The 20,021-nt window shown below is 44.0% G+C and overlaps 1 protein-coding gene across 6 annotated transcripts in view; it reads right to left on the bottom strand.

The window, feature by feature from the left end:
- Positions 1-8,625: 8,625 nt before the first annotated feature.
- The window catches only part of CD99 (CD99 molecule (Xg blood group)), a 51,392-nt gene continuing 39,996 nt past the window's right edge, over positions 8,626-20,021 (bottom strand). For 2 of the 6 annotated variants that reach the window (XM_054545387.2, XM_063721455.1), the window contains 2 exons: positions 11,668-11,724; positions 8,626-9,158 (listed from right to left, as the gene is read on the bottom strand). In XM_054545387.2, the coding sequence (XP_054401362.1) occupies positions 9,133-9,158; positions 11,668-11,724 (83 nt within the window). In that variant the 3' untranslated portion in view covers positions 8,626-9,132. Of the gene's footprint in view, positions 9,159-11,667; positions 11,725-11,934; positions 12,044-14,300; positions 16,531-20,021 lie in introns of those variants that run through there. The other 4 variants (XM_063721454.1, XM_063721457.1, XM_063721456.1 and 1 more) reach the window with 3 other exon arrangements.

Below are 20,021 nucleotides of genomic sequence, written 5' to 3'. Positions count from 1 at the left end.
TTTTAAAGGTGAAAACCGCAATTACTTTTGCACCAACCTAATCATTAGTTAAGATGAGGTCGTACTGGAACAGGATGGGCCCCAGTGCAATATGATTGGTATTTTAAAAGAAGAGAGAAATCTGGACACTGACATGCACACAGGGAGAAGGCCTTGGGAGCATGAAGTGGGAGATTGGGGTGATGCACCTACAAGCCAAGGGATATTGGCAGCAAACCACTGGACGCAACGGGAGGGGCATGGAATCCATTCTACCTCACAGCATCCGAAGAAATCAGCCCTGCTGTCTGGGCCCAGTGGCTCATGTCTGTAATCCCAGCACTTTGGGAGGCTGAAGTGAGTGGATCACTGGAGATTAGTAGTTCGAGACCAGCCTGGCCAACATGGTGAAACCCCGTTTCTACTAAAAATACAAAAATTAGCTAGGCATGGTGGTGCACGCCTGTAATCCCAGCTACTTGGGAAGCTGAGGCAGGAGAATCACTTGAACCCGGGAGGGAGAGGTTGCAGTGAGCCGAGATTGTGCCACCACACTCCAGACTGGGCAACAGAAACAGAGTGAGACTCTGTCAGAAAGAAAGAGAGAGCAAGAGAGAGAGAAGAAAGAGAAAGAAAGAAAGAGAAAGAAAGAAAGAGAAAGAAAGAAAGAAAGAAAGAAAGAAAGAAAGAAAGAAAGAAAGAAAGAAAGAAAGAAAGAAAGAAAGAAAGAAAGAAAGAAAAAGAAAAGAAAGAAAGAGAAAGAGAAAGACAGAAAAAGAAGAAGGAGGAGGAGGAGGGAAGGAAGGAAGGAGGGAGGGAGGGAGGGAGGGAGGGAAAGGGGAAAGGTAAGGGAAGGAAGAAAGAGAAAGGAAGGAGGGAAGGCAGGAAGGGAGGAAGGGTTAACTGTCTGTTTTTTAAGCCCCCTCCCCAGTTTGAAGCATGTTTTTATGACAGTCCCAGGAAGCCAATGTAAAAAACAGCTGCTAATGGGATTTCTTTTGGGGGCAGTGAAAATATCTTGGAACTAGGTAGAAGTGGTGGCCACACAACACTGTGAAAGCAGCAAGCAACCTGAATTGTTCACTTTAAAATGGTGAATTCTCCTGTCATCCTAGCACTTTGGGAGGCTGAGGCAGGTGGATCACCTAAGGTCAGGAGTTCAAGACCAGCCTGGCCAACATGATGAAACCCATCTCTACTAAAAATACAAAAATTAGCCAGATGTGGTGGTGACTGCCTGTAATCCCAACTATTTGGCAGGCTGAGGCACGAGAATTGCCTGAACCCGGGAAGCGGAGGTTGCAGTGAGACAAGATCACGCCAGCCTGGGCGACAGAGACTCCACGTCAAAAAAAAAAAAAGGTTAATTCTATGATTTGTGAATTTCACCTTAATAAAAAAAATGTTTCCCAAAAGGTAGTGAGGAATTAGGTTAAATGGTTAAATTCGGGAAATCCTCTCAGATGTAATGAAGGTGCAAAATAATTGCTATGATTTCCTCCATGCCTAACATGTGCCAGTGTTGTAAGTATTTTACGTGCTTCTTAAGGCAAGAGTAGACAAGCTTTTCTGCAGAAGGTCAGATAGTAAAGGCATTTATCTTTGCAAACCATATGGATTCTGCTGCAATATGTAACCAATGTCTGTGTGCCAAGTGGACTTTATGGACATAAAAATTTGAGTGTCACATAATTTTCATGCATCACAAAATATTATTGTTCTTTGGAGTTTTAAAAATTATTCAGACATGTAAAAACCATTCTTGGCTGGGCACCGTGGCTCATGTCTGTAATCCCAGGACTTTGAGAGCCAGAGGCAGGCGGATCACTTGAGGCCAGGAGTTCGAGACCAGCCTGGCCAACATGGTGAAACCCTGTCTCTACTGAAAATACAAAAAGTAGCTGGGCGTAGTGGTGCATGCCTGTAGTCCCATCTGCTCAGGTGGCTGAGGCAGGAGAATCGCTTGAACCCAGGGGGCGGAGGTTGCAGTGAGCCGAGATCACGCCACTGGACTCCAGCCTGGGCGACAGAGTAAGACTCCATCTCAAAACAACAATAACGACAATAATACAAAAAAATTCTTACCTCGAAAGCTGTACAAAAACTCACTGTGGGCAGATTTCGCTCCCGGGTTCTAGTTTGCCGACATCAAAGCTGTGTGTTGCGGGAGTCCTGTGAAACACCGTTTTATCACCTCTGCTTCACTAAAGTAACCACAAGGACCACGTGGCCACATAGCTCCTCTCCAGCCAGATGGCTGGTCAGGGCAGGCCGTGTGCCCAGCGGTAATACACGCAGGCTCCAGATCGGTGCACGTTAGGGGAAAAGCACTCTACTTCACCGCTTGAAGCCTCAGCTGATCAAATGCTGGGAGCTCACAGACATGGCAGAATTTACAAAGCCGATTTTAATTTTCACATCCTCGATACCTTAAAAAGCGTGAATGCATCTCCTTTTCGATGTTCATGGGATGCTCCTGAAAATTCACAATTGCACTACAAAGAAAGCTTTAGCAAACTGTTTTTTTAAGTAGAAACAACAAAACAGAAGAGATTCTGTTGCTGTAAAATTGGAAATAAGACAGAATATTCTAGACCACGCATGGTAGCTCACACCTGCGATCCCAGCACTTTAGGAGGCCGAGGCGGATGGATCACCTGAGGTCGGGAGTTTGAGACCAGCCTGGCCAACATGGTGAAACCACATTTCTACTACAAATACAAAAATTAGCCGGGTGTGGTGGCATGAGCCTGTAATCCCAGCTACTCGGGAGGCTGAGGCAGGAGAATCACTTGAACTAGAAAGGTGGAGGTTGTAGTGAGCTTAGATCAGGCCACTGCACTCCAGCCTGGGGAACAGAGCGAGACTCCACCTCAAAAACAAAATAAAAAGTAATAAAAAATAAAAGAATAAAGATATTCTTATCCTGTGTCACACTAACTTCCTAACTTTGTGATTCACCCTGGCACACATACAGGCATGGATACAACAGGTTTTTAGATATAAAATCAAGAAAAAAATCGATCTATTCCTTTCTTAGGAGCATCTGTCAGGAATGGGCAGGAATTAGGTAGAAAGGTGTGTACATGTTTCATTGTTTGTGGACACTGCCTGTGATGGTTCATACTGACTGTCAACCTGATTGGATTGATTGACACAAAGTATTGATCCTGGGTGTGTCTGTCAGGGTGTTGCCAAAGGAGATTACCATTTGAGTCAGTGGGCTGGGAAAGGCAGGCCCCCTGCCCTTAATCTGGGTGGGCATAATCTAATCAGTTGCCATCAAGGCTAGAATATAAAGCAGGCAAAAAAACGCAAAAAGAGACCCTGGCCTAGCCTCCCAGCCTACGTCTTTGTCCCGTGCTGGATGCTTCCTGCCCTCAAACATGGGACTCCAAGTTCTTCAGTTTTGGGACTGGGACTGGCTCTCCTTGCTCCTCAGCCTGCAGATGGCCTATGGTGGGACCTTGTGATCGTGTGAGTTAATACTTAATAAACTCCCCTTTGTGTGTATATGTATATTCCATTAGTTCTGTCCCTCTAGAGAACGCTGACTAATATACAGCCAAATCACTCCCCAAGGAGATGGTGCAAATTCACAGCAGTAAAATTGAAAACGGATAATGAAACCTGGAAAGCAAACAAAGCAACAATATCACCCGGACGTTTTAAAATACTTTTAATGTTGAGTTGACAGGAAACAAAAGCTGAAAATGCTAAATACTAGAAAATGATCATGATACAAATTCCCCACGAAAGAACTTGAGAGCTTGTAGTACACAGATGAAAAGTTAGAACCTCGCCTGTTAACAACATTAAGCAAGAAAAGAATGAAAATAAATGGAATGAACATTCAACTCAAGAAGTCATCCTGTGAGGAGAGTGGGTATCACATTAAACCCCAGAAAAGCAGATGGAGGAAATTAATGCATTGAAAATTGAGAAATGATTTGCCAAATAATTTAAACATTATTTGAGAAAACTAAAGTAGACGAAGATAACAAACTAAAATAATGACAGAACAAAACAAGAAGAATGCGAGCTTCTCCATACACTTGGAGGATGCGGAAGAATTATAAACAACTACTTTGTTCTAATCTGCACTGTGATATTTGAAAACTTAAGTAAATATGAATGACTTTCCAATGAAGAAGTAGAAATACAGAAAGTTTTTTTTAAAAAAAATTCATTTCCCGGCCGGGTACAGTGACTCATGCCTGTCATCTCTGCATTTTGGGAGGCCGAGGCAGGCAGATCACTTGAAGGCAGGAGTTTGAGCCAGCCTGGCCAACATGGTGAAACCCCATCTCTACTAAAAATACAAAAATTAGCTGGGCGTGGTTGTATATGCCTGTAATCCCAGCTACTCGGGAGGCTGAGGCAGGAGAATTGCTTGAACTTGGGAGGTGGAGGTTGCAGTGAGCCAAGATTGCACCACTGGACTCCAGCCTGGGCGACAGAGTGAGACTCCATCTCTAAATAAACAAATAAATATCTCTTCATCAGAGAGAAACAAAAACCCTTTGCCCCCTCTAAAACACACACACACACATACACACACACAGCCCATGCCCAGAAAACTTTAGCCAATCAGATTTTCCACAATAGAAAGAAGAAAATCTACCAAAATGTATGTATGAAGAAAGCACAATATTGAAATATATTACATGCAAACATATAACACACATGAATTTGACTTTTGAATATTGACACAATAATCCTAAAGAAAATAACAAAACTAAAGTGTAACATCAAATAAGATTGGATTGAAGGATGATTGATTATATGTCATTATATTTAATTCACCATATTAACAGGTCAAAGTAGAAAACCATAGTCATCATGATGCATCCCAAGAAAACACTTGATTGAATTTAATACCCATTCCTGACAAATGTTCTTAAGAAAGGAATACATTTTTTCATTATTTTATAGATGAAAACCCGTTGTAACCCTCACAAAAGTGTTAGAAGAATAGATACTTTTTTTCATGATTTTTTTTTTATTTTTAGGTGGACTCTTGCTCTGTCACCAGGCTGGAGTGCAGTGGCGCGATCTTGGCTCACTGCAACCTCCACCTCCCGGGTTCAAGCAATTCCCCTGCCTCAGCCTCCCGAGTAGCTGGGATTACAAGTGGGTGCCACCACGCCCAGCTAATTTTTGTATTTTTAGTAGAGACGGGGTTTCACCATGTTGGCCAGGATGGTCTCGATCTCCTGACCTCTTGATCCAGTCGCCTCGGCCTCCCAAAGTGCTGGGATTACAGGCGTGAGCCACCGCACTCGGCCTTTTTCATGATTTTATATATGAAAACCTTTTGTATCCCCACAAAAGTGTTAGAAGAATTTTTTTTCATAATTTTATATACGAAAACCTATTGTATCCCCACAAAGTGTTAGAAGAATAGATGCATTTTTTTCATGATTTATATATGAAAACCTGTTGTATCCCCACAAAATGTTAAAAGAATAAACTTTTTCATAATTTTATATACGAAAGCCTGTTGTATCCATGACTGTATGTATGCCCATATGAATCATGAATTAAGGAAGTTAGCATGGCACAGAATTAACATAAGTAGGTAGTTTAAATATATAAAAAATGAAAGATACAAATCAATATAAAAATATGAAAAGGCTATGAAGAGATACAAAAGAAGTCAACTAAGAAAAGAGATGTATCGGGCCGGGCGCGGTGGCTCACACCTGTAATCCCAGAATTTTGGTAGGTCGAGGTGAGCAGATCACGAGGTCAAGAGATCGAGACCATCCTGGCCAACATGTTGAAATCCTGTCTCTACTAAAAATACAAACATTAGCTGGGCATGGTGGCCTGTTCTCTTCTCTGCAATACATGACAACTTTTCCACATTGAGAATTGTTTCCCCATTAAGGCTTCCAAAATACATGTCTCTATGAAAGCTTGGAGAGGGCTCCACTTGCATTTTGTGCTAACCTCATAGAGATTTACAGTCCTGATATTCGGAATGGGATTGACGTCATAAACCTTCCTCCACCGGAAAATGAGGATATCATCAGTGTGTTCTCAGTTGCACAGGCAGGCTAATGTGAAGCTGTTAAAATAGTCATCCAGAGAAAGGCAATTTCAAGGGAATGTTTCATTTTGCCACTGATGATGGTGTTAAAAACTGACTGCCGCACGTCACAGAAGCTAGGTTTCCCATGAATCTCTCTATGCAAACGTATGGTGTTACCATAGCCATGTCAAAAATCGTCTGATTTGGGGAAAGAGGTTGGATGAAGGAGTCAGTCATAAATGCTGGGTCTTTCCCCTTTCTAAGCTCAGAAACTCCGCCTTCAATTTCAGTTCTGGGTGGGAGTCATCCAAGCAGTCTCCCTGCTGTTGAGGATTCGACACCTTTTCACATCCCATCATTCTCAGGATATTGATGGGCACAGCCAGCTGGCTTTTTCTGGCATTGGAGTTATTTCTTCTGATTTTGACACTAGTGATAACTTGGAGTGTGTAAAATCGGGTGAACACAGTGGCGGGAACCCCTTGGTTATTTATCTTACCCTTTCATTGCTTCCTTGAGCAAATACCTATAGGATGCCACCTGTGGTGCAGGTGTGTGGAGATGACCTTCTAGATTCTCCAGGATGTATTGACACATCACAAGTGCCTCATCCTCTCCACCCTTGAGAGGGCCGACCACGGATGTGCATGTTTAATTGTTTAAGGACACTGTCAGTCTATTCCCCATAGAAGTTTCGCAAATGCCCAGGACTTAACATGGTGTCTCAGATTTGTTTCCTAAGAGCCCTACAAACTTTCTGATTATTGCCAATCTCTTAGTTGAAAAATGATATCAAATGGGCTATCTTCATAAAATCATCTGTGTTCCATTTCTGGAAAACATTTGAATTGCCCTTTGTTTTTATATGGGTGTTGGGTCCTTTTCTCGTTGATCTATAGGGACTGTTTACGCCTTAGTGAAGTAGGTGGCAGATATTCTTTTTCACTTAATCCTTAGTCTGGTGAATCTTCAAGGGCCGAAAGCTGGATTAACCAGCATACCTGGCCGCTTTGCTGAGTGACCAATGACACGTTATAAAGTTAGAGGGTGGTGTTTCTAGTCCTTCCCAATGAATCATCAAGAATTGTCTTTGAGGTCAGATTCTTCACACTGACTAACTTTAGAATAATAAAAAGAAAAAATACATTAAATCTGTTGTCATTGTATGAATAACATTGACATTTTTGTAAGTATTATAATCATACTATCCACAGAAATGGCTCATTGTAATCATACTATCCACAGAAATGGCTCATTAAACAAGAAGCAGAATAGTAAAAAGAAGAATAGTAACAAAAATAAAATTTAAAAAAGGGTATTTTTTTAGATATGTCAAATTAGGGCTTATTTATAAATAAATCTATACTTCCAAGTAATGTGTCAACAAGACTTATTTTTTTTGTGGAGGGTGGATGTCTGTCTTTGTAGATGATTCATTTTAATTTCTCACGTACATAAAAATAAACATGATTTTATTGAAAGTAGGTTATTTGAAAAATAGTTTAAATTATATGGCTTGTTGGATCATTAAATACCTGGGTAAAACAACTCTGTTTCATTATTTTGGAACTTCTATGTAAAGAAAGTCCTATGATTTTGGGAATGATGATTAAAAAGTTATTTAAGGGCTGGGCCAGGCACAGTGGCTCACACCTGTAATCCCAGCACTTTTGGAGGCCTTGGCAGGCTGATCACTTGAGGTCAGGAGTTTGAGACCAGCCTGGCCAACATGGTGAAACCCAGGCTCTACTAAAAATAGAAAAATTAGCCAGGTGTGGTGGCGCACGCCTGTAATCCCAGCTACTTGGGAGGCTGAAGCAGGAGAATCACTTGAACCCAGGAGGCGGAGGTTGCAGTGAGCCAAGATCGCCCCGCTGCACTCCAGCCTGGGTGACAGAGCAAGACTCTGTCTCAAAAAAAAAAAAAGTTATTTAAGGGCTAATAGAACATAGAATAAAATACTTTATAAATTTTTGAAATAATAGTATTTGGAATAGTATGGTAGTTGTTGGTATCAGAGCCAATCTCTAACTCCTTAAGGAGAGAGGCTTTTCTGTGATTTATTCTGCAAGTGTTTACTGAGCTTCAATACATGCTAGGCAGTGTCAGTAAACAAAAAGACCCTTGACTCATTCATTCTTTTTAACAAGGCAGAAGATCCATTGCAATCTGGGCCATAATGTATTTAACCAACCCACCACAGGGTCAAGTCTTCAGTGTCGGGAAAATGCGGTACATCTTGTACATCTTAGGAAGTACAGTATCTGGACGTAGGGAGTACCTGGATTTAGAGGAGTATTTGGAAGCAGGGAGCAACAGGACTCAAGGGGATACCTAGCTGCAGGGAGAGTATCTGGAAACAGAGTTTCTGGATGGAGGAGAGTATCTGACTGGGAGTATCTGGGTGTAGAAGAGTACCCGTTCTGATGTGGCAGGACACGGGAAAGGAAAAGAGCCCAAGAAGGACATTTTGGAAATAAAGAGCTAGCACTTAGGCTGGAAATCTGCCTTAAAGCCCCAGAAGAAAACTTGGAACCCATCCTGTAAATTACCACGGCCTTCTTTAACATCCACCCACGGCAAAACATTGAAGTAAAAAAAAAAAGTACTTGGTTTCTAATTTCTTTTTATTAGTCCGATATGAAAAAGAAATATCCCTACAAATGAAAGAAATATTGAAGAAACAAATTGAAGGGCTTACCTTATTTTAATTTAAAAAAAGTCAGGGCTACCAGGGAAGTTTCAGACGTGCTCAATGGACACGTGATTTGTAAACAGCCGAGATTCTGGGGGACTGGGGGTGCCTCGGTGGGGTTGACATTTGAGTTACGGGTACTTAATAATGGCCAGCCTTTCACATCCCATGGGAAACCGCCCCCCCTCGGCCTTGGAGAATGGGGGTCCAAGTGCCTATCCCCCTTTGGATGTAAAATTCATCGTTAGTAAACATCATCCGCCCAGCAACAAGCAAAGCACATCGCAAGATTAAAACAAAGAATCTGCCATGAACAGAAGGCCTCCATCTCTGCCCTCACGCAGGTGTCCTTCGGGGAGGAGCCTCAGGCAGCTGTTCTAACCCTGCTGCCAACGCCTGCGCTGTTTCTGCCGACAATCTTCTATTTCTCTAAAAGAGTACGCTGAACTGTGGGAGACAGAGACAAAAGAAAGTCATTCCCAGTTCCCTGAGCACTCACGTGGACACAGTTCCTAAAACTTTCAGGAGCCAGTGGTTTTATTTCTGCATAAGAAAAATGGGCCCAAAACTCATCACGAAAAAGCAAAACCCTAAATCTCAGTCAATTCAATCAATTTCATTGAACGATGCCATTCATTAAAAAAAAGGATACTGCAGAAACAGCAGAAGGAAAACAGCAGAAGGCAATTTCCACTAACGACGTCACAGAGACACTAACAAATGCCTATAACTTACCAAATGGAAGAATAAATCTTCTAAATGACAGTGTGCGGTTTTTATTGATTTGCAATGATGCTGGGCTGAGATTTTCTGGTCCATTCATTTAAGTTTTGGAAACTTTATTCTGCATGTCAGTCTTAAAACTATTTTGGAGGGAGAAGCTGGGATTTGGAAGAAGGAATTAAGAGCAATGGTGGCAGAAAACACTGGAATGCCAAGCCCTTCAAGTAACGAGGGCCCCACACATATATACCAATGTACTGGCTAATGAAGCCAGACAACTTCATTACAGTGGGCAGAAGAAATCTTCCTTTTCTCTTTAAGATATAGCTTGTTCTAAACATCTTTCCCTGACTCGAAAGAGCAGTCAACAAGACACTAACTTTCTTTTATTATTATTACTATTTTTGAGACAGAGTTTTGCTCTTGTTGCCCAGGCTGGAGTGCAATGGCGCGATCTTGGCTCACCACAACCTCTGCCTCCTGGGTTCAAGGGATTCTGCTGCCTCAGCCTTCTGAGTAGCTGGAATTACAGGCATGTGCCATGGTGCCTGGCTAATTTTTTTTTTTTTCTTTTTTTTTTAGTAGAGACGGGGTTTCTCCATGTTGGTCAGGCTGGGCTCGAACTCCCAACCTCAGGTGATCTGCCCCCTTCAGCCTCCCAAAGCGCTGGGATTACAGGCATTAGCCACCGCGTCTGGCGAGACACTAACTTTCTAGAAGTCTCTATCTTTAAAATTGAATGCCAGGCACGGTGGCTCATGCCTGTAATCCTAGCACTTTGGGAGGCCGAGGTGGGCAGATAACTTGAGGTACGGAGTTCGAGACCAGTCTGGCCAACATGGCGAAAGCCCCGTCTCTACTAAAAATAGAAAGAAAATTAGTGGGGCATGATGGTGGGTGCCTGTGGTCTCAGCTACTCAGAAGGCTGAGGAAGGAGAATCACTTGAAACTGGGAGGCAGGGGTTGCAGTGAGCAGAGGTCGCACCACTGCACTCCAGCCTGGGTGACAGAGAGAGACTCCATCTCAAAAAGAAAAAAAATTAAAATACTTTAAATCATTTCATTAAAAATACCTCTCAATTTGACAGCTGCTATTAAAAATAAACGCTGCATCTCTCAGGCAAATGAGAAAGTTCCAATGTATGCACAAATAAAAGAAAAAAATACACACACATATATACACACATAAACTTTTTTCTTGCCATTTTCAAAAGTGGTTCTGATGGCAAAATGCCTGCCTTTTACCCCGAGAAGCTTCTCACGAATTAAAGTCTCTTCTTAACCACATTTTCCACCTGGTTGAGAGGATTTTTAGAAGGTGATAGCAGGCTGGGTGCGGTAGTTCACGCCTGGAACCCCAGCACTCTGGGAAGCTGAGGTGGGAGGGTTGCTTGAGCTCACGACGGGCAACATAGTGAGACCCTGTCTGGGCAACCTAGTGAGAGCTTGTCTCTACAAAATAAAAAAAAACAAATCAGCCGGGCATGGTGGTGCACGCCTGTGGTTCCAGCTAATCAGGAGGCTGAGGTGAGAGGATCCCTTGAGCCCAGGAGGTTGAGGCTGCAGTAAGCTATGATCATGCCACTGCACTCCAGCCTGGGCAACAGAGTGAGACCCTATCTCTAACAACAAAAAAAAGGTGACAGCAAAACTTAACAAGTTATATTTCAGAAGATGGACTTTTGATTCCCAGTACACACCAGCCAGCTGTGGACTTCCCAACGATGCACCAGTGGTGTGCCACTTGGAACTTTTTTTTTTTTTTTTTAAACAGTCTCACTGTGTCGCCCAGGCTGGAGTGCAATGGCACGATCTCGGCTCACTGCAACCTCTACCTCCCAGGTTCAAGCGATTCTCCTGCCTCAGCCTCCCAAGTAGCTGGGATTACAGGTGCCCACCACCACACTCAGCTAATTTTGTATTTTTAGTAGAGACAGGGTTTCATCATGTTGGCCAGGCTGGTCTCGAACTCCTGGGAAAACTTCCTTACTATTTTGTTAAACAGAGACTTAGGCACATACAGGTCTTCTCTGAAGGCCCAGGCCCTAGGAAGTTTACACATTCATTGTCTTTTGAAAGTATCCCTCAAAAGCAACGAGACATAAAGGAAGACATTCAAAGCCATGCAACCAAATTTGAGAATGTGTGCAGGACAGCAAGATGGGAGAGGATGGAGAAGATAAAATGGGAACACTGGCCATGTGTGCAAGCCGCCGTTCCCCGTCCTTCTTACCAGCTGGCTCTGTGTTGGCATTCCGGTGGCTCTCCATGTCCACCTCCCCTTGTTCTGCTGAAAACAAGAAGAAAACACACAGAGAGGCTCAGCGCAACAGAGAACCCACTCCTCAAAATACACACAAAACACTTGGGCTTTCCTGAGGTCGACGCTCCTATTGCTTGGATGAGAGCACTCAGTTCTGAACCCCAAGACCCACTGGGAACATGGAGTCTAACACTCATCTAAGTGAAGACTTTGCCAGTATTTTTTCATGCATGGCACAGGCAGAGATGAACTTCAACAGGGTAATCCAAGCAGCTTCATTTTCCTCTGTTTTAAGGGTTGCTTTCTTCTCCCTAAACACTGAGGAACACGCACATGGAAGCTCTTTCTATAAAAAAAAAAAAGTACATGCATCTTTGAAAATAAGATTCTTATTTATAACTGCCCCCAAACTCATCAAACAAATGCAGACGGCTGGGCGTGGTGGCTCACGCCTGTAATCCCAGCACTTTGGGAGGCTGAGGCAGGTGGATCACTTGCGGTCAGGAGTTCGAGACCAGCCTGGCCAACATGGTGAAACCCCGTCTCTACTGAAAAATACAAAACTTAGCTGGGCGTGGTGGCATGCACCTATACTCCCAGCTACTGAGGAGGCTGAGGCAGGAGGATCGTTTGAACCCAGGAGGTGGAGGTTGCAGTGAGCTGAGATCACACTACTGCACTCCAGCCTGGGTGACAGGGCAAGACTGTCTCAAAATAAAAATATAAATAAATAAATAAAAATAAATGCAGAGGCTGGGCACGGTGGCTCATACCTGTAATCCCAGCACTTTGGGAGGCCTAGGCGGGCAGATCACGAGGTCAAGAGATCCAGCCCATCCTTGCCAACATGGTGAAACCCCATCTCTATTAAAAATACAAAAATTAGCTGGGCGTGGTGGCGTGCACCTGTAGTCCCAGCTACTTGGGAGGCTGAGGCAGGAGAATCATTTGAACCCAAGAGGTGGAGGTTGCAGTGAGCTGAGATCGTGGCACTGCACTCCAGCGTTGGTGACAGAGCGAGACTGTCTCAAAATAAAAATTAAAATAAATAAAAATAAATGCAAAGAATCTCAGCAGATTAGCATCTTTTCAATACCTGGGGAAAGGGGACTTTCTTCCTTTACCCACCTCCACCGATCATCCTTCTCAGGTTGAATTGGCTCTCCTGTCCCCTCTTCTACCTCCCTCAGAATGCAGAGAGGTGAGTGAAGACTCAGACCACTAAGAACTGCCCCAGCCATCAAAGGACAAGACAGCCAAGGGGTCTTGTGTACCCGGTTTTCTTCCTCCTCCAGCATTTTTTCCCAGTCTTATTTCTATTCCCAAATTTATTTATTTATTTATTTATTATTATTATTATTTTTTTTTGAGACAGAGTCTCGCTGTCGCCCAGGCTGGAGTGCAGTGGCACAATCTCAGCTCACTGCAACCTCCACCTCCCGGGTTCAAGCGATTCTCCTGCCTCAGCCTCCAGAGTAGCTGGGATTTCAGGTATGCACGACCACGCCTGGCTAATTTTTTGTATTTTTAGTAGAGATCGGGTTCCACCGTGTTAGCCAGGATGGTCTTGATCTCCTGATCTTGTGATCCCCGCCCACCTCGACCTCTCAAAGTACTGGGATTACAGGCCTGAGCCACCGCGCCTGGCCCTCTATTCCCAAATTTCCATTAAAAAATGTTTCAAACATGCCACAATGCAAACAGGGTCAACTCCCCAAATGTTGTCGGTGTCACTTCTTTTCTGACCCACAGCATAAGCCAACAGAATTGGAAACACGTAAGAGATGCACAGATCAATAGGTATTTATTTATTTCCAGTGTTGGTGTGAAGGAACACCCACATTTTCAACACAAAGGGAAGCAGCAGCAGCTCATCGAATCTGTGGCCACGCGTTTCCCACTCACAAAGACCATGCTATTTGTAAAACAGCCCCATCTGTGGTTCAAATGCCTTCGTAAAGGAACACGTTTGTATGGTGCAGCAGCGTAACTTTTTTTTTTGAGACAGAGTCTTGCTCTGTCGCCCAGGCTGGAACGCAGTGGCGCGATCTCAGCTCACTGCAACCTCTGCCTCCAGGGTTCACGCCATTCTCCTGCCTCAGCCTCCCAAGTAGCTGGGACTACAGGCGCCCGCCACCGTGCCCAGCTAATTTTTTGTATTTTTAGTAGAGATGGGGTTTCACCATGTTAGCCAGGATGGTCTCGATCTCCTGACCTCGTGATCTGCCCGCCTCGGCCTCCCAAAGTGCTGGGATTACAGGTGTGAACCACCGTGCCGAGCCAGCAGCGTAACTTTTAATGACAGCAGCAGAGACAGCCTCGCCAGTTTATACTATGTGAACTCCACAGTTTCAACTGTTCTCCCCTAACCACTAAATGACTCCCACACAAAGAGGCCAAATTCTTTGATTTAAGAAAAAGAGAGGAAACCCCCCCGGAAGAGAAGAATATTCGAAACAATCCGAAAATGTTCACCACAAATGTCATTTGTTCTGCCAGTGGCAAGTTGTCAACACGGGTGCATTTTGCAGCAAACTGTCCCGGCTAGAAATTGAAAACCTGCATTCATTTCAGAGGACAAATAATTTCTCCCTCTCCCCTCATTGGTTAAAAAGCATAAAAGATGTTCTTTTTATTCCAGTAATTTTATAAAACACTACATAAAAGCTGGCGAGTTTTAAAGAGGGAAAAAGTCCATTGAAAAGTATAAAGTCTCCCAAGGGCAAAGTCCATTTGGGGGCAACAGTTCCAACATCACGGACCTCTCAGGAGGAGAACTGGTCTAATGAGATGCTCCGTACACCCCCACCCACATACCCTTCCTGTCAAAACTTAGACCAAGCATGCCACATCTGACAAGTCAACTTCAAACAATTCGTGGTGCTTTTCTTTCAGGCTAAAAATCATCTGTAGCTATTAGAACCATTCAGCAAAGCAATATGGCTTTAATGGGTCCCTATGCTTTGTGAAGATATATTTATACACACACACACCATGCACTTGGGGCCAATCCTGAGACCATATACCTGAGGATCACTGTCTAGCAGTGGCTAATCTTTAAGTGGTGTTAGGACAGACACTCTGGGAAACATGCAGGACATTCTGGACTCAGTCCTGTGGTCATTGGGGGGCAGCTTTCATTGCATCAGACTTGAGACACCTTGGGACACATCCTTCAAAGAGTGGGGGGCTGTAAAGGTGACCTCTGTGAGAAGGTGACCAGACCCATGTGGGTCAAGGTTTTGTGCCCTCACACCATACAATGCCCCAACACAGGAGGATCAAACCATCTGTGCTCAGCTAGAACTACGGCTCAACCATAAGGGAGGCTATGCCTCATTTCCACAGGAGGGCAAATAAGAAAAGTAAAAGAAGTAAGAAAAAATTAAAAGGAATATGAAAAAAAAGGAAAATAAAAAAAAGAAATTAGAAAAGTCAAAGAAATAAGAGGAAAAGAATGAAGAAAAACGGAGAAGAAATAAAAGTAGAAAAATAAGTAAAAGAAATAAGATAAAAAGAAAAAGCAAAAAGGAAAACAAATAAGAAAAAAGAAATAAGAGAAAAAAAAACAAGAAAAAAGAAAAAGGGCCAGGCACAGTGGCTCACACACTTTGGAAGGCTGGGGCAGGCAGATTACCTGAGGTCAGAAGTTCGAGACCAGCCTGGCCAACATGGAGAAACTCCGTCTCTACTAAAAATACAAAAATTAGCTGGGTGTGGTGGTATGCGCCTGTAGTCCCAGCTACTCGGGAGGCTGAGGCAGGAGAATCGCTTGAACCCAGGAGGTGGAGGCTGCAGTGAGCCAAGATTGCACCACTGCACTCCAGCCTGGGCAACAGAGTGAGACTCCAATTCAAAAAAGAAAAAAAAAAAAAAAAAGAAAGAAAAATGAAAAAAGAAGAAAAGTAAGAAAAGAAATAACATATAACAAATAAGAAAAGTAAAATAAATAGAAGGAACAGAAATAAGAAAAAAATGAAAAGAAAGAAAAAATAAGAAAAGTAAAAGAAAGAAAAAAAGTTAAATTACATTGAAGAACAAGTTGGTGGCCTTTGGAAACGGAAGGAAAATCCAGGTACAATTTGTGTGTTTCAGGGACATGAGAGAATCCAAGGAAGACGGCCGCAGAGGCTCCGTGCTCAAATGTGTGAATAGGGACCTGACCACCCACCAATTCCCAACACGCCTTAGAGTGTGAACATCAGGAGATGTTTAGGTGATTCCTCAACATATGAATTTTGTTTTTCTAGGAACCAAGATGTGCACCTGCTTGGAACACTGATCAAAGAAAGAGTTAAGAACCGCTTCATAGGAAGTGCAGTGAGAAATGCAAGTGAAGGGCTGAAAAGGTTGAAGATTTAAAAATCCATGCATGACCTGGAAGGTCAAATCCTTAGGATGTGAGTGAGCTTAACCTAGGACACTGCAGGGAAGAGGGTGGCCACCCCGGGCCCCACTTTGTTCCCTTGGCAGGGATGGACTTAGGGACAAAACTCATTAAAACATGGAAGTCACTGCCCTGTTTCTGTTAGATTTACGTTTAAAAGAAAATATCTGCATTTCTCTTCATTTTCTGAAGCTCTTACGCAGAAATATGATTTGCTATAATGAGCTTCTGTGCATCAAGAAAGGCAAAAGCATATGGAACTGAAGGCAGAGAATCTGCCATGTGATTGAGCATCCCATTGTGGTGGGAATTTGCCAGCAGGGCGAGGGGAGCGGCAGATGGAAGGGTTTGCTTTAAGGCTGCATCTTAGCAGATAAAACGATTACGGTCAGGACGCTCCGCAGGCCTGGGCTGGGTTCTCTGCTCACCCCTAGGTCTTCAGCCATCTGAAATGGAAAGTTGAAAAAGACAAAAAATAATAATAAAAAAAGTAAACTGACGCTGGGTCTGCTTTTGCTGTGCGCTGGGGCTCCCAGCAGCAGGGAGGTGTTAGAAAGAGCTGCTCTGAGCAAGGAAGTAACGGGATAGAGGCTCAAAGTGTGAGAGTGGGAAGTGGAAACCAAAATTAAGGAGTGGAGGAAGGGAGAGACAGAGGAAGGCAGGGAGGGAGGCAGGGAACAGGGAGAGCAGGAGGGAAGAAGGAAGGAGGGATGGGACAAAGGGATGGAGGAAGGCAGAAAGAGGGGGAAGGAACGAGGAGGGAAGGAGGTTGGAAAAAAGGAAGCAGGGAGGTATGGAGGAAGGGAGGGAGGAAGAAGTGAAGCAGGGAGGAAGGAAATGAGGGAGGGAGGGAGGAAGGGAAGGAGAGAGGGAAGGAGGAAGGGAAGGAAGGAAAGGAGGGAAGGAGGGAGAGAAGAAAGAAGGAAGGAAGCAAAGAGGCATGTAAGAAAAGGAGAGATGGATGAAGAGAGACCGAAAGAACAGAGAAAAAAAGAAAGGAAGGAAGGAAAGGAGGAAGGGATGGAGGGAGGAAAAAGGAAAGAAGGAGGGAGGGATGGAAGGAAAGGAAGGAAGGAAGAGAGAAAAAAGAAAGAGGTACATAAGAAGAAAAGAGAAGGAAGAAAGGAAGAGATAGAAAAAAGGAAGAGAGAAAAAGGAAAAAAGGAGGAAAAGAAGAATGGAAGGGAGGGAGGAAGAAAGAGGGAGAGTTCAACAAAGAATGAAAAGAGAGAGGGAGAACTGAGGGCAAAGGAAGAAAGAGAAAAGCAGGGAAGGAAGAGAGAAAAGAAGGAGGGAGGGGGAAAGAAAGGAGGAGGGAAGGAAGAAAGGCAGAAAAGAAGAAAGAGAAAGAAGGAGACAGGGAGAGCCAATCGCCCATCTTGCCAAAGCCTCAAGAAACCCACTGTGAGCCCAGGACCCTGGTAAACAGAGCAGTAGGACCAGCCACCACAGCCAAAGGACAGCGTCCTGAGCACCCCGTGCCAGCCACGGAAGCTGGGCTCTGTGGGAAGTGGTCAGGCTCCGTGCGGTTAGTGGTCTGAGCCAGGTCCTCCACGAAGCCAACACATCCAGATGCAAAGTCACAGACCCCGAGTGCATGAGAGAAGCAGCTTAAACAGGCCCCTTCATAGCACATGGACAAAAACCAGGAGAAGCCCAAGCACCACAAACTCAAATCTGTAGGAAGGGAGGAAGGGAGGCTGGTGCAAAAGTAATTGTGGTTTTTGCCATTAAAAGTAATGGCAACATAGCAAGATTCTGTCTCTACAAAAAAAGGTAAAAAATTAGCTGGGAGCCACCACACTCAGCTAATTTTTCTTTACATTTTTTGTAGACACGAGGTCTTGCTATGTTGCTATTACTTTTAATGGCATAAACCACAGTTACTTTTGCACCAGCCTATAACAGACAGAGAGCCATCTGATTCCACAAGGAGTTTCTAATCCGTGAACCCCAAAATATAACACTGCAAAGCTTCTCAGTAAATCTATATCAAGTCACAGGATTTGATGAAGGCATCTCCTTGTCGGAAAGATGCGGAAGACTCACCTATGTCTACCCACTCACCTGGGACTAATTTTAATACAAATTTAACAAACACCACAAATTTCAATGCAATGACACAGTCCCGGAAAATGAGCCTGTCTGGTAGAATAACAGTATCCTCAAAACTGGGCATGGTTTCTTTTCTTTTCTTTTCTTTTTTTTTTTTTTTTTGAGACAAAGTCTCGCTCTTGTCCCCAGGCTGGAGTGCAGTGGCTCGATCTCAGCTCACTGCAACTCTGCCTCCTGGGTTTAAGCGATTCTCCTGCATCAGCCTCCCGAGTACCTGGAATTACATGTGTGCACCACCACGCCTGGCTAATTTTTGAATTTTTAGTAGAACCAGGGTTTTACCATGTTGACCAGGCTGGTCTCAAACTCCTGACCTCAGGTGATCCACCCGCCTCGGCCTCCCAAAGTGCTGGGATGACAGGCATGAGCCACCGCGCCTGGCCCATGGTTTCTTGAAGGACCAGGGCATCCTATACTCACATCCTTCTTATGAAATCTCCAAGCTCCCCATGAACCTATGCGGTTGCCAGATCTCAAAATCACCATCCCGGAAATCAAACCCATAAAGCAAAATCCTGCCACAGAGGCTGAGGGCTCTGACATCTTTCGTCTTCCGGATAACTCGATCCAACATCGCAATTCCATGTCTACTAACAAAACCATGTCACTGAGATAAACATTAAACTCATTTTATAATTCAGGTATAAAAACCAAGCTGTGAGTGGATGCAGTTGGAAAGGTCCTCTTTTGAGGTAGGGTCTTGGTATTTGTAGAATAGTGCCTTGTTTTTGTTTGCTTTCTCTTTTTCTTTTTTTTTTTTTTTTGAGACAGAGTCTCACTCTGTTATCCAGGCCGGAGTGCGGTGGCACCGTCTTGGCTCACTGCAACCTCTGCCTCCCGGGTTCAAGCAATTCCCTGTCTCAGCCTCCCAAGTAGCTGGGATTACAGGCGCCCACCATCATGCACAGCTAATTTTTGTATTTTTAGTAGAGACGGGGTTTCACCATCTCTTGCTTCTCTTTGTTATGCTTTATTTTATTTTCTTTTTGGCCCTTTGCTTTGTGCATTTACAAAAGGCCAAGAAAATCAATACCTGGACAACTAGAAAGCAAACCAGGAATTGAAAGTTGGACCTTCTGTTAATTTGGCATCAGAATAAAAGACTTATAGAAAATATTAGAAGAAAATTAGCCTAGCATCTCAGTAGTATAAAGTGAATCTTGGACTCCCTGAGCCAATTCTTCAGAAAGGATGCTTTTTTAAAAAAAAATTATTTTGGGGGCCGGGCACAGTGGCTCATGCCTGTAATTCTAGCACTTTGGGAGGCCAAGGCAGGCGGATCACGAGGTCAGGAGATCAACACCATCCTGGCTAACACGGCAAAACTCCGTCTCTACTAATAATATGAAAAATTAGCTGGACGTAGTGGCACGCACCTGTAGTCCCAGCTGCTCGGGAGGCTGAGGCAGGAGAGTCGCTTGAACCCGGGAGGCAGAGGCTGCAGTGAGCTGAGATCACGCCATTGCACTCCAGCCTGGGTGACAGAGTGAGACTCCGTCTCAGAAAAAAAAAAAGGTATTTTTATTTTTATATCTAGAGACAGGGTCTCTGTCTGTCGTCCAGGCTGGAGTGCAGTGGTGCAATCACGGCTTACTGCAGCCTCCAATTCCTGGGCTCAAGCAATCCTCACACCTCAGCCTCCAGAGTAGTTGGGACCACAGGCAGGCGCAAGCACGCCCAGCTAATTTTTTACATTTTTTGTAGAGATGAGGTTTCACAATGTTGCCCAGGCTGATCTTGAACTCCTGGGCTCAAGCAATCCTCTTTCCTTGGACTCCCAAAGCACTGGGATTACAAAGTGTGGGCCACCTCGCCGGGACAC

Source organism: Pongo abelii, chromosome Y, assembly GCF_028885655.2.
Source record: "Pongo abelii isolate AG06213 chromosome Y, NHGRI_mPonAbe1-v2.0_pri, whole genome shotgun sequence".
NCBI lineage: Eukaryota > Metazoa > Chordata > Mammalia > Primates > Hominidae > Pongo > Pongo abelii.
Note: the sequence above shows the minus strand (reverse complement) of the source record. Positions and strands in the feature narration are given on the sequence as shown.